General features: G+C 39.6%; 1 protein-coding gene across 1 annotated transcript in view; it reads right to left on the bottom strand.

Moving 5' to 3' along the window:
• hhipl2 (HHIP like 2) overlaps positions 1–13,812 on the bottom strand; it is a 36,571-nt gene that overhangs the window by 9,511 nt on the left and 13,248 nt on the right. The window contains exons 3-7 of the mRNA XM_003216032.4: positions 12,367–12,510; positions 11,405–11,736; positions 9,119–9,245; positions 8,336–8,481; positions 7,755–7,836 (exon numbers count right to left, since the gene is read on the bottom strand). Of these exons, the coding sequence (XP_003216080.2) occupies positions 7,755–7,836; positions 8,336–8,481; positions 9,119–9,245; positions 11,405–11,736; positions 12,367–12,510 (831 nt within the window). The remainder of the gene's footprint in view (positions 1–7,754; positions 7,837–8,335; positions 8,482–9,118; positions 9,246–11,404; positions 11,737–12,366; positions 12,511–13,812) is intronic.

Raw genomic sequence — 13,812 nt, forward strand, 5'->3', positions numbered from 1 at the left:
GTCTAGAAGACTGTAAACCCACACCACTTTAATGTCTTCTTGGGGAAACTCGGCATCTCGGGCCTCTAGATAAGCTTGACATTGGCGACGGAAAACATGAACCTTAGAAGCTTCTCCAGTAAACTTGGTAGGCAACGCCATGGCCGGGAGGCGGACTCCGCGCTCCCGCAAGCCCTTTATTTCTCCATCCTGGGCGTTGAGTCTGTCGCGGATGCGATCCACCTCATCCTTGTCGATGGTGTAGGTAAGCGGCTGCCCACCCGGCACGGTTCCGGTAGACATTCTGGCCTTGGTTAATTGGTGCTTATGGGCGGCGGAGTCAAACTGTCACGACCCAGGTTGCAAAGGCACCAATAACCAAACACAGAGGCCAGAATCTAACTAATATCTTTATTGAAGGAATATATAAAGTTAATAAAAGCAGATGTAAAAGTTAGTCCAGAAGCAGACCTTTCAAGAAAGGTCAAAATTAGTCCAAAAAGGCAATGTCCAATATGAAATATTAAGGTCCAAAGTTGTAATCCAATAACCGAAACACTCACTTTGCCAGGCAAAGTGAGGGGAGATGACAAGGTTCTTTAATCCATAAACTTGAGCAAGGCTAGGAAATAACTTGATACTTGAAGCAAGGCTTAAAACGTGGAACAAGGTAACTAGGAACAAGAACAAGGTCCGTGGAATAACTTGGTAAAATCCGTGGAACAAGGCAAGGATTGGTCCTGGGAAACAAGGCAAGGTCCGTAGATAAACAAAGGCTGGGAAGCAAGGCGAAGGCTGGATAGCAAGGCAAGGCTTGAGCAGGAGCGAGGCTTGAATCGGAGCGCGCTGTCCAGACACAACTCGCTCCGTAGGCTGACGAATTGACTCCGCGAAGTTACTACGCGGGCAAAACACCTATATAGAGTCTAACTTTCTCACCGAAGCAGTTCTCTGGGAATCAGAAACGAAAGCTAAACTCTGAGACCAGATGTTAAACTCCTTAAAGATTCTCACGAGAAGTAGTCTTAATTGGCTACATTCTTAGCTGCAATCCTCGCACTCCTGCGCGAAGCTGATTCCAAACTTCTCTGTTGTTTACAAAACTCCCGGCGCAAGAACACGGGAGAAGTAGGCTCTGGGCTTGTTTGACATACTTCTGGGAGACAACTTTCTTGCAGGTGCAAGGTTCCCAGATCTGCCTGGGAAAGATCTGGCTGAGAGGAATCCAGTTCAGACTGGGAAGGTAAAAAACCCAAGTTTTCCTCCTCATCAGGAATTACAATGTCCTGATTTTATTTATAGTTTTAGTGATACAATAAAAAAACGAGAGTCGCATGTGATTACAGAATATTAGCAGATAAACAATAATTGGGAGAAAAGAAAAAAGAGAAAAAAAAAAGAAAAAGAAAGAAAGAAAAAAAAAAAAAAAGGATGATGGGGATATATAAGACCCTGTTTTCCCTCAACCCTCCCTCCTATCTCCGGATTCCCTTCCAGATCCCCTGCTCAACATTTTTATTCTTACTTTTCCAAATTCTTTCCCGAACCCTTTTCTAAGAGCCTGAGAGTGTCATAACAGTTTCTGCCTCTACATTTCCAGTTCTCTTCTCTTTTTCCTTAATATATTTATTTAATTTATCCCAGTCTGTTTTTGTGTCTGTTTTTACTGAAATTATCTGTGTTAATGTGTCCATATTTTTTATATCCATCAGCTTCAAAAGCCATTGTTCTAATGACGGCGTTTCTGCTGTTTTCCAGAGTTTCGCAATCGAGATTCTGGCTGCACTTGTCATGTATATAAACAATTTTTCATTATTTGTGTCCTTGAAAAAGTCTGTTAGCCCTAGTAGAAAGTATTCTGGTTTTAGGGCTAATTTTGTTTGTAATATAATTTCCATTTCCTTCTGTACTATTTTCCAAAACCTTTTTACCTTCTTACATCCCCACCACATGTGAAAGAGGTCTCCTTTCTCTTTCTTACATTTCCAGCACTTATCTCCATTCTTGTTTTTATTGATTTTTGCTATTTTTTCCGGCGTTATATACCACCTGAAAAAGATTTTGTACCAGCTTTCCTTTAACTGTGTTGAGTATGTATATCTTATTTTTTTTTTCCAGCACCTTTCCCATTCCTCCATGCTTATGGTATGTCCAATCTCCCTAGCCCATGTGGTCATGTTTTCTTTTACATAAACTTCTTCTGTTTCCCAAATCAATAGCTGTTGATATAACATTTTGATAATTTTCTTCTCCATTTTTAAGATTTTGTCCCATGTTGTATCATTTCTCTCAAATCCTGTTTGATTATCTATTTTAAAGCCTTCCGTGATCTGCCAGTAGTTTAACCAAGTTATGGATGGTTCTAGCTTTTTTACTTCCTCATATGTTTTTAGTCTTATTCCGTAGTTATCTATTTTTATTAGTTGTTTATATGTTAGCCATCTTTCTCTAGGAATCTCCCTCATATGCTCTGCCTCTAAGGGAGAGAGCCATAATGGTGTCTTACAGTAAAATCTGTTTTTATATTTCTCCCATGTTGTTATTAGTGCCCTTCTTAGATAGTGATTGCTGAAGTTTTTTTCTTTGTAACCTTTCCTTTTCCACAAGTATGCATGCCATCCTTTGTTTAAGTCTTGGCCTTCTAATGCTAGTATCCTTGCCTTCCGTAGGCAGGCCCACTCCTTTACCCATTCCAAGGCAGCCGCGTCATAGTACAGTTTCAGATCGGGGACTCCCAGCCCTCCTCTGCGGATATCATCTTTCATATATAGATATTTTATCCTTGCTCGTTTTCTGCCCCATATGAACTTATTAATTTCTCTTTGCCATTCATCCAAGGTTTTTTTGTTGTTCAGAATGGGTAGATTTCTGAAAAGAAATATTGCTTCAGCTAGTATTTTCATTTTTACAGCGGCAATTTTTCCTAACATGGAGAGATGTAGACCATCCCACCTTTCCATTTTTTTTTTCATTTCTTTCCACTTCTTGTCATAATTGTTTTTTTGCAATTGAACATTACAATGTCCTGAGCAGGACTACAAGGCCCATGGGTCATCACAGAGTTGGAAGAGACCACAAGGCCCATCTGGTTCAACTCACTGCTGTACACAGTCAAAAGCACTCCTGCCAGATGGCCATCTAGCCTCTCTTTAAAAACCTTCAGAAAAGGAGACTCCAACACACTCTGGGGCAACAGCATACTCTCCTGCCAAAACAGCTCCTATCATTAAGAGGTTGTTCCTAACATTTAAGTGAAATCTCTTTTCCTGTAATTTGAAAACATTGCCCTCTGTTCTAGAATAGAATTTATGCAGTTTGACACCACTTTAACTTCCATGGCTCAGTACTATAGAACAGTGGTTCTCGACCTTTAGGCCTCCAGGTGTTTTGGACTTCAACTCCCAGAAATCCCAGCCAGTTTACCAGCTGTTAGGAAGTGTGGGAGCTGAAGTCCAAAACACCTGGAAGCCCATTGCTACAGAAGTCGTAGTTAGATAAGGTCTTTTGTCTTTTGTGCCAAAGAGTGCTGTGGCCTCATCAAACAGGAGTTCCAATTATTCCATACCATTGAGCCACAGGTGCTAAAGTGGTATCAAATTGCATTAATTCTACAGTGTAGATGCAGCCTCGGTTGATGTAGCAACAGAAAAAAAGCTTACTTCATCTTCAATATGAAGAATATATTTAAACATGGCTATCGTGTCGCCCCTTAAGCTTTTTTTCTCTAGGTTAAACATACCCAGCTCCCTAAGCTGCTCTTCACAGGGCATGATTTCCAGACATTTTGGTTGCCTTTCTCTGGACATATTCCTGTTTCTCAGTGTCTTTCTTGAATTATTGTTCCAGTGCTGGACACAGTATTCCAGGTGAGGTCTGACCAAAGTGGAATAGAGTGGAACAATTAATTCCCTAAATATAGATATTATACTCCTATTGATGCAGCCTAGCATTGCATTTACTTTTTTAGAGGCCACATCACACTGTTGACTCGTGTACAGCTTGTGGTACACTGACTCCTAAATCCCCTTCACGTGTACTCTTGCCAGGACAAGTGCCACCCATCCTATATCTGTGCATTTCCTATTTTTCTGCCTACTGAAAATAATTTTTTCTTGGGCAATCTCTCCAATCTGTTATGGTCATTTTGATGCTCTTGTCCTCTAGAGCAGTCAGTATCCCATTTAATTTTGTGTCATTTGCCAATTTGATAAGCATGCCCTCTAATCCATCATTAATAAAGATGTTGAAGAGCATTAGGCCCAGGACTGAACCTTGTGGCATCCGACTTTTCACTTCTCTCCAGGATAAAGAGGATAGCAACTAGCCACCCTTTGGGTCTGTTTCACAAACCAAATCTACCTAACAGTAGTATTGTCTCATCTTCTGCTGCTTAAACTGTGGGTTCCAGTCCCAAATATCCCTTAACTCAATGTTGGGATCCCAAACATTGTACAGTAGAGTCTCACTTATCCAACATAAACGGGCCGGCAGAATGTTGGATAAGCAAATATGTTGGATAATAAGGAGAGATTAAGGAAAAGCCTATTAAACATCAAATTAGGTTATGATTTTACAAATGAAGCACCAAAAAATCATGTTAGACAACAAATTTGGCCAAAAAAGTAGTTCAATATGCAGTAATGCTATGTAGTAATTACTGTATTTATGAATTTAGCACCAAAATATCACGATATATTGAAAACATTGACTACAAAAATGCGTTGGATAATCCAGAACATTGGATAAGCGAGTGTTGGATAAGTGAGACTCTACTGTAAATGTTTTCTGAACATAACCTAGTGGTTGTTTTAGACATTTACCCAAATTTGTTTTGTACACAAATACTGTGTCCAATTCTAGGCACCACAACTTAAGGAAGATGTTGACAAGCTGGAATGTGTCCAGAGGAGGGTAACTAAAATGATCAAGGGTTTGGAGAACAAGCCCTATGAGGAGCGTCTTAAAGAGCTGGGCATGCCTAGCCTGCAAAAGAGGAGACATGATGGCCATGCATAAATATGTGAGGGGAAGAGGAGGAGGGTGCAAGCTTGTTTTCTGCTGCCCTGGAGACTAGGACATGGAACAATGGCTTCAAACTACAGGAAAGAAGACTCCACTTGAACATTAGGAAGTACTTCCTCACTGTGAGAACCGTTCAGCTGTGGAACTCTCTGCCCTGGAGTTTGGTGGAGGCTTCTTCTTTGGAAGTTTTTAAGCAGAGGCTGGATGGCCATCTGCTGGGGATGATTTTCCTGCTTCTTGGCAGGGGTTGGACAGAATGGCCCACGAGGTCTCTTCCAACTCTATGATTCTATGTTTACATGGACTCTGTGGAAGATGCTTCAGCTGTATTTCACAAAAAGGGAAATCAGCCTGTTTAGCAAGCCTTGCAAATGCTGATTTGTTATACCTATTTTATATACCTATATACCTGGAGTCATATAACAATTTCTAAGGGTAAAAGAACTCTCAAATGGAAACGTTTAAGAAGCCTAAGTCTAGACTTTATTTTATTACTTTGTTTGCAAGAGTATCATGGAGATACACCTTCTTGTAGCAGGTGATATTTTCTCCCTATTACAGTAACTTTCAAATAACAAAAAAATGGATTGCTAATAAGAGTAGGTAGCTCATTATATTTTAAAGTAACTTTCCATGTGCTGAATTACTTCTCTTGCCCTACCTGGCCTGGTGAATGATAGCACATTTCAAAGCAAACCTTGTGGACACAGTTGCACATAATAGATGTCAGTTGTGCATTCTGGCGTGAAAAATGTTGGTCCTCCAGGTATACTTCAACTCCCAGAAGCCTCAAACAGTATTCCCAATGGTAAAGGAATATTGAAAGTGTAATCTCAAACAGCTAGAAGTCCAAATGTCCCTTAGCCTTGGTATAGAGCCATCTATCATGCAGGGAAGCAATGTCATAAATACAAGCTGTACTCTATTTATCTTCTGGGTTATTTCCTGTGCTAGGAAAGCCTCCGTATTTCTCTGAAAGATGGGATCAATACTTCCCTATTTCACGGTCTGATTAATGTTTAACATATTAGTCTTTTGGATACCCATTGACAAAAGGAACTAAAGAAACAGAAGATATGAAAATATGGTTTGTTTTTGCTGTTCTTAATGTGGCCTGCAATTACTTGGAACCTCTACCTATTTAACTTCTGTCAACAGCTTTCCTGTTTGTACTAGACGTCTTCCTGAATTCCAGCCAAATTCTATGCTCAGTCTCAAATTTAAAATAAATACAAACCAAAATAAGTACCACACAAAGATGCATTTTCATCTGGTTTCCAGACGGTGGATTTCTTAGGGCAAACTGTGAACCAACTTTCCTTGAGAAACCAGTAAAGACATATTTTTCTATTACTGCCTTTCTGAACTTGCGCCTTTCACATGCACCATTTGCCATGCAAATTGAATATGTTGAGAATTGTACCCCAACTTATCTGGAGGGTACTAGTTTGGGAAGGCTGTCTGGCAGAATATGTGTAAATACTCATAAGAAAATAGGAATTGCCCAAAGTAAATGAAATGGAAAACAAGCATCTGACCAATGTTCACAAAGGAGACACAGCAAACATAATTATTGATTTTGTAACCTCTATGAACACTTAATTTGACCCAGTGTATGTGAAGACTATGGAGAAGAGTTGTACTTACCAGTTGAACTCAGAGAAAGACTACATCGAAATTGTATTGTTATTTAGGTTTTTAAGACTGCATCCAACTGTTTCAATACTATTGGGGAGCACAAGCAAAAGAATCCTTCAATCAAGTCCAAAACTAGAACTTCATTGGATGCACAGAACTTTGGGACAACATATGTTTTAAATTTAATATATAATTTGACATATTATTGTAGGGAGGCTTAATATCAAATTATATTCCATTCTATTTGGCTCCATATAGCCTGGAAAAAGTATACTTCCTTACTCTGTACTGCATGCAAACCATCTTAACTTAGAGCTCTTCCTCTCTCCCCCCCCCCCCCCCTCCTTTTAAGACCTTAATTCACAGATTCTCACCGCAAAAGACCATGCTGGTTGGGGAATTCTGGAAGCTGGAAGCCAAAAGATAACATTTTTGATCTCTAAAGATAACTACTTAAATACCTAGTAAAGGCTCCACAGTGAGTGCAATAATAGGTTCTATCCATTGAAGGTCACAATGTATTGATGCATTAGAAAGGTAGGACTTAATCAAGAAAAGTATGAATGTTAATTGTAATTCAAAAAGGCAGATCCCATTGGTATGGGTCCACTGAAAAAAATACATGTCCAGCCTTGACTCTATTAAAAAACATACATAGAAATCCCAGACATGTCAACTCAGAGCCAAGCACTATCAGGTTCTATGATGCTTAGCCTCAAGGCCCAATAAAGTCCAATGATACAATTTCACTGAGTCAATTGAAATTAAATAGCCATTGACATACAACATTCAGTAAGTCTACTCTGGTTGGGATTGACCTTTGGATTTAGGTTCCATCTACGCTGTAGAATTAATGCAGTTTGGCACCACCTAATTGCCATGGCCCAATGCTATGCAATCCTGGAATTTGTAGTTTTGTGAAGAACTAGCACTCTTTGACAAGTAGGAAAAAGACTACAACTCCCATGATTCCATAGCATTAAGCCATGGCAGTTCAAGTGTCAAACTGCATTAATTCTGCAGTGTAGATGCACCGTGGGTATCACTGGGCCACGTATCAACATTCAGTCCAATAATGTATGTCTTAGAGATGGCATGAATCAAAAAGTACCAACCTTGCAGGATCCACAAATTTGTAAACTGAGCCATGTGGAGCGTAGGCACTGGGATAAGATGTGGCCATAAAATATAGTTCACCTGGAAATAACAAAGAGAGAGAGAAAGAATGGTTTCAGGCACAATTGGAATCTAGGTTAAGGAGATTGCAATTCTTCTACAACAGCAATGAGCAAAGTACAGCCTCCAAGGGTATTTTTGTGGCTCTTGATCCTTCCAAATTTCTTGGCCCACTCTTTTTCTGCCACCCAAAAGGGACTGCAGTATCTCTCCTGGAAGTCTCCAGGAGCAGTAATCCACCCTTGGGATAAGTTGCAACCCCATTTCAACCCTTTGCACTGGTTATCTTTAAAACAATATATCAATTTTTTTTATAATCAAGTCCTTCTACAATTTTGTTTCCTGCCCACACACACACACACACACACACACACATTTTTGGCAGTTTGTATAGCCTCAGAAATTTAGTTCTCAAGCCAACCCTATTGCTCACCCCTTTTCTACATAATCAAGACTGACACAAGTTGTAACATCCATCACATAATTTCAATAGACAAAAGACAATAGCAACAATTATTACCTGCTTCATCCTCAGCAAAGGAGATAATGTATTTGCTATAAGAGCTGACCAGCCCTGGAAAAGCACAGGTTACAGAGTTACCAATGCAAATGTCTTGCTTCTTCCATTTGTTTGTTCTCTCATCTTCCTGCAAAGCCATAAGTCGACTGGATGAAAAAACAAAACCTTATGTTTCATGGTTTCATAATTCCATTGAATTTAATGTTAAAGGGAAAATGTTGCTTGTACATTCTTAGTGATGAAAGGGTAACAGGGGTCCCCTCCCTGGACCCTATCTACAATTCTATGATTCTAATAGCACCCAGCTTATTTGCCATGGTCACGTGTTTCCATTAGGTGGTCTACTAGGATATGAGACCCAATATCATAAGGGATTGCAGTGTGGTATCCTCCAGTTGCCAGTGTGGTCTACAGAACTCATTGGCTCCAACCAACGTAGACAGTGGGTCAGAAATTCTAGGACCAGCAGTCCAAAATACATGCAAGTGAGCTGTAGCACAAACATACAAACATAAAGTAACAAAGTTTACAAAATGGCTTCCAAAATGTATACTTGGATTAAAGGTGGGTTTCAAAAAGTTGAAGGCTACACTGGTCTAGGTAGCCATCAGTAAAACTTGCTAATAAAAAACAAATATCGGTAAACCAAAAAAGCCCAGCACTGGATTTTTGAAATTTGGTGGAAAGGACAGAATTTGGAACATTCTGAAGATAAAAATTACTTGAATATGTATCAGAACCCAATATAGAATATTTTAAAATGAATTGAATTAAATGTCTTACCCATTCATAAAATCACCAAAAATGTAGAGGCCGTTCAAATTTGGAGACTCACATCCTCTGTAGACATATCCTCCAGTGACTGATTTCCCCACAGAGTGTCCATAGGCAAATATTGGAAGTATATCATCTGTTACAACAGAGAACAGTCTATTGAATCTGTTTGATGACCCAATGTGCAGAAATGCAGAGCTATCAATCAGATCAGGAGAAGATATTGTCGGCTCCACCCTAAAAATTGATATTGTACTTCAAGATAATCCATGAGCATTGACTATTCTAACCAGCTTCTTCCTCAGCTTATCATACTGCCATCTCAGTCCACACAATACATAGTACAAAGTATGTCTATATGCAAAAAGGTCAAGGCTCTTGAATCTTTAATAGCTGAGGGAAAAAGAAATTATTTTCATATGACTGGAATGTTAAATTTGACATTTTCTAAAGCTATTTTAGGAGTCTCCAGTGACACAGTGGATTGAGCTGCTGAACTTGCTGACTGAATGGTTGGCGGTTCTAATCTGGGGAGCAGGGTGAGCTATCTTGAAGTTTGCCCCCGCTTCTGCCAACCTAGCAGTTCAAAAACATGCAAATGTGAGTAAATCATTAGGTACCATTCTGGCATGAAGGTAATAGTGCTCCATGCAGTCATGCCGGCCACATGACCGTGGAGGTGTCTACAGACAACACTGACTCTTAGAAATGGAGATGAGCACCAACCCCCAGAGTCGGACATGACTAGACTTAATGTCAGGGGAAAACTTTTACCTTTAAAGCTATTTTACATCAAATTCTTACTCAGGAGAGTACAAGGCACCAGATCCATAAGAACCAGGAGGAAAATATTAATTATATTGGTGATGTAGTGGGGAGATCAACTACTGATCTCCTGGTATCTTTGGATTACAATTACAATAATGTATTACTATTAGCGATGAAGTCTAGAATTGTATCCAAACAACAGTTGCCCCAATACCCATCTCTGCATTACACATTAGCACAGAGCTTTCGAAACTGTGTGTCGCAACACATTACTGTGTTGCGCAAAGGTGCCAATTAATAATTCCGCACATGTCAAATCATACTCAATTCCTGGAATGATTCCATCAGCTCTGCCTCTGAAAAATCCTGCAAATCTCTTGGGAAAACAAGCAGACAAATTCCAGCATGCTGGAAGAAGCAAAGACCACCAGCATTGAAGTGATGCTCCTACACTATCAACTCTGCTGGACTGACCACCTTGTCCGAATGCCTGATCACTGTCTCCCAACTCAAGAACGGGAAACAGAATGTTGGTGGACAGGAAAAGAGATTTAAATATGGGCTTAAAGCCAACCTTAAAAACTGTGGCATAGACACCAAGAACTGGGAAGCCCTGGCCCTTGAGCGCTCTTACTGGAGGTCAGCTGTGACCAGCAGTGCAGCAGAATTTGAAAAGGCACAAATGGAGGGCTTAAGGGAGAAACATGCCAAGAGGAAGGTGCATCAAGCCAACCCTGACCAGGACCACCTTCCATCTGAAAACCAATGTCTTCACCGCGGAAGAACATGCAGATCAAGAATAGGTCTCCACAGCCATCCACACATCCACTGCCAAGACACTACACTTGGAGGGCCATCATCCTCGGGCTATGAGGGATTGCCTAAGTAAAGTAAGTAATTGGTAATTCCTCCCAAGTCACAAGTCATAAGATATGTTTTGTTACAATTTATGTCTGTGTCCATATCTCTTATAAGGTGTTGGTTTAACCTTTGGTTTGCTAGTAAAACAGAATTACTGTGTTGCGAAATGATGCTTGTCTAAAAAGTATGTCACATGAAAAGTTTGGAAAACTCTGCACTAACACATATAACCTAGGTACTACAATTCTCCCTTTCCCTTATTATTGTCCATGCAAGGTAAGGACTCTGGGAGCTGATATCCAAAACATCTGAATGGACATACACAGTGACCTAGGATCTTTAGTTGGTTGTCTCCTGTTTAGCAAAGCCATTTCCATATGGCATGGATTTAAAACACTTCAAAAATATTGTGGAAATCATTTAACACCTTTCCAGACATAGTTTCCTCAATCCAAATCTCTCACCACCATCATTTTTCACCTGTTCATTTGTTTGCTGGAGAACTAGCACATAACAGTATTTTTTATGAAGTGTCTATACACTTCCAACATATGCCCAAAGCTGTAAACAAATTACATCTGCAGTATGATAACTGAGCAAATGTTTTTTACAAATAAGAGAGGCGATTTCAATGAACTTATTAAAAATAACCAGTCACTTCTTTACCTAAGGATGAATTTTGACAAAGCTTGATATCATAGCACTCAAAACCTTCCTTAGCTCTCCAACCGTAGTTTCCGCCTTTAACAATTATGTCCACTTCTTCAAACTTGTTCTGGCCAACATCTCCACAAAATATCCTTCCTCTTCCTTTATGGGTGAGTGGGTCACCTCTGTCCACAGAACATCTCCACATGTTCCTCACCCCATAGGCATAGACTTCTGGTAGGGCTTTAGGGTCAGAGCCAAAAGGATTGTCAGGAGGAATGCGGTAAGGCTTCCCGTCAGAGCTTCTTCCATCCACATCTATCCGCAAAACCTTTCCTAATAAACTACTCCTGAGGAGGAAAAAGTCAAGGAATAAAATAATTTTTTCATTCATTCATTACATTTTCATTCTGAAAAAATAGCAATTGAGGCAATTAACAGCTAAAGACAATAAAAGTTTAAAAATCAAAAACCAGTATCTATCAAAACAATTGAAGAAAATAGATATGTCTTCAGGAGAAATTGAAACTGGAAGCTATCACCACTCCTAATCCTTATCATTTCCCGCTTTTCCCTATGCTATAGCAAAGTCTATTATAATTCTAAATTATAATAAATTGAATTGTCATAATTAAAACAATTCTTTTTCCAGAATAGAGCAGTTCCACATGGCATTTAATGTTTTTTAAAAGCCTGTTTGGGTAAATGCATGTTAGAAGCCCAACAGGAGATTAATTTGGTGTGGTTTCTTCCCTTCACCATATCTCACCTTAAACCAAACCCTCTTGACAGACTTTTTCTTTTTCCAAAAAAGACAACTGAACATCCCAAAGAAGACACTTTTTAACAAGCCCTTGGGTCAAAGTGTATTTTGTCTGCCTGACTTAATAAAGTGGAACTCATGGCTTTTTGAAATGTGTGCTGAATTTTGAAACAATCACACTGAAATTATCATTTTTGGAAAGTTGTGTTTTGCTTACTTGTTCTGAGCATTCCCAAATTTACCAAAAGGATCGCCAGCTTTTCCTCCATCCCCTGTAAACAGGTACATATAGCCATCCAGGCCAAACAGAATCTGTCCCCCATTGTGATTTGCAGCTGGTTCTTCAATCTCTAAGAGATTCCTAAAGTGGAAGAAAATAATAATTCAGAAAATATGGGGAAGGAGACAGACAGTTGCATCTTTTGGATGAGCTTCAAGGCCTTCCTAGTTCAAAAGAACAATATTTATTCATTAAACAGAACATCTTATCTGTATAATGTTTGGTGTTTAACTTTTCCTAAACCAAGCAAAAGGCTACTTTAATATTCCTTTATCAATGATGTCCTTCTGCTGAAATCTGTTGGCTGCATAGTGATGTTGTGAGGACCACAGCTTGTCCTCTCTGGAAATAAGATAGGGTCAGGACATTGCTTCTAGCATTATCATCAACATATCAATAATGAAGAAGAGGGAGGCAATCACTTACATGTTCTTCTGTGAACAGGTCATTGCCCTTGCCAGACTACACATCCTCCACTGCCAATCCTCAGCCATAACAGAGAAAGAAACCCAGATAGCAGATCAGAACAACTCTTGAACACAATCCCACCATTGCTGTCTGTATGGGCTTGCGGAGTTTTTCATGTAATATCATTCTACATCAGATAATTCCTATTGTAGTGTGAATGATGAAAAATGCACAGTGGTTCCACTTTCTGCTTCCTTACACATCTCCAGCAGTTGAGCACAATTGAAGAAATATTTATAATAGGATTTCAAGTAACTCCTTTCTTAGAAGGCATTGGTCCAGTGAAGATCATCTTGGGCCATAACAGTGGTTCTCAACCTCTAGGTCCCCAGATGTTTTGGCCTTCACCTCCCAGAGATCCTAACAGCTGGTAAACTGGCTGGGATTTCTGGGAGTTATAGGCCAAAACACCTGGTGACCCACAGGTTGAGAACCACTGGGTTATAGACTCTAGAGCAGAGCTGGACTGCTTTAAGGGCTTTTGAAAACTTGGCTCTTCCAACAGGCCTTTGGTGAGTGATTTCCATAGTAACGGATTGACCTGTTGCTTATCTCACTTATTATATCCTATTCCTTAGTTTATGCCTTCGCCAGCACTTTAACAGGGCAATAGTTCTGGGATCTACCTCACCCTGATTGAATCTGACACTAATTCCACTTTTTTGGCCCAGTTTCTTTTTAGAGCCAACCCAGGATTTTATCATAGTATATTTATTGTATTTTGACCTATGACTTGTTTTATTGTTGATTGATTGTTTTATTGTTATGTTTTTATATTGTTTGTGACCTGGGCTTGGCCCCATGTAAGCCGCCCCGAGTCCCTTTGGGGAGATGGGGCGGGGTATAAAAATAAAATAATAATAATAATAATTATTATTATTATTATTATTATTATTACTTTTTAGAGGTGTGAGG

The sequence above is a fragment of the Anolis carolinensis genome, chromosome 1 (assembly GCF_035594765.1).
Source record: "Anolis carolinensis isolate JA03-04 chromosome 1, rAnoCar3.1.pri, whole genome shotgun sequence".
NCBI lineage: Eukaryota > Metazoa > Chordata > Lepidosauria > Squamata > Dactyloidae > Anolis > Anolis carolinensis.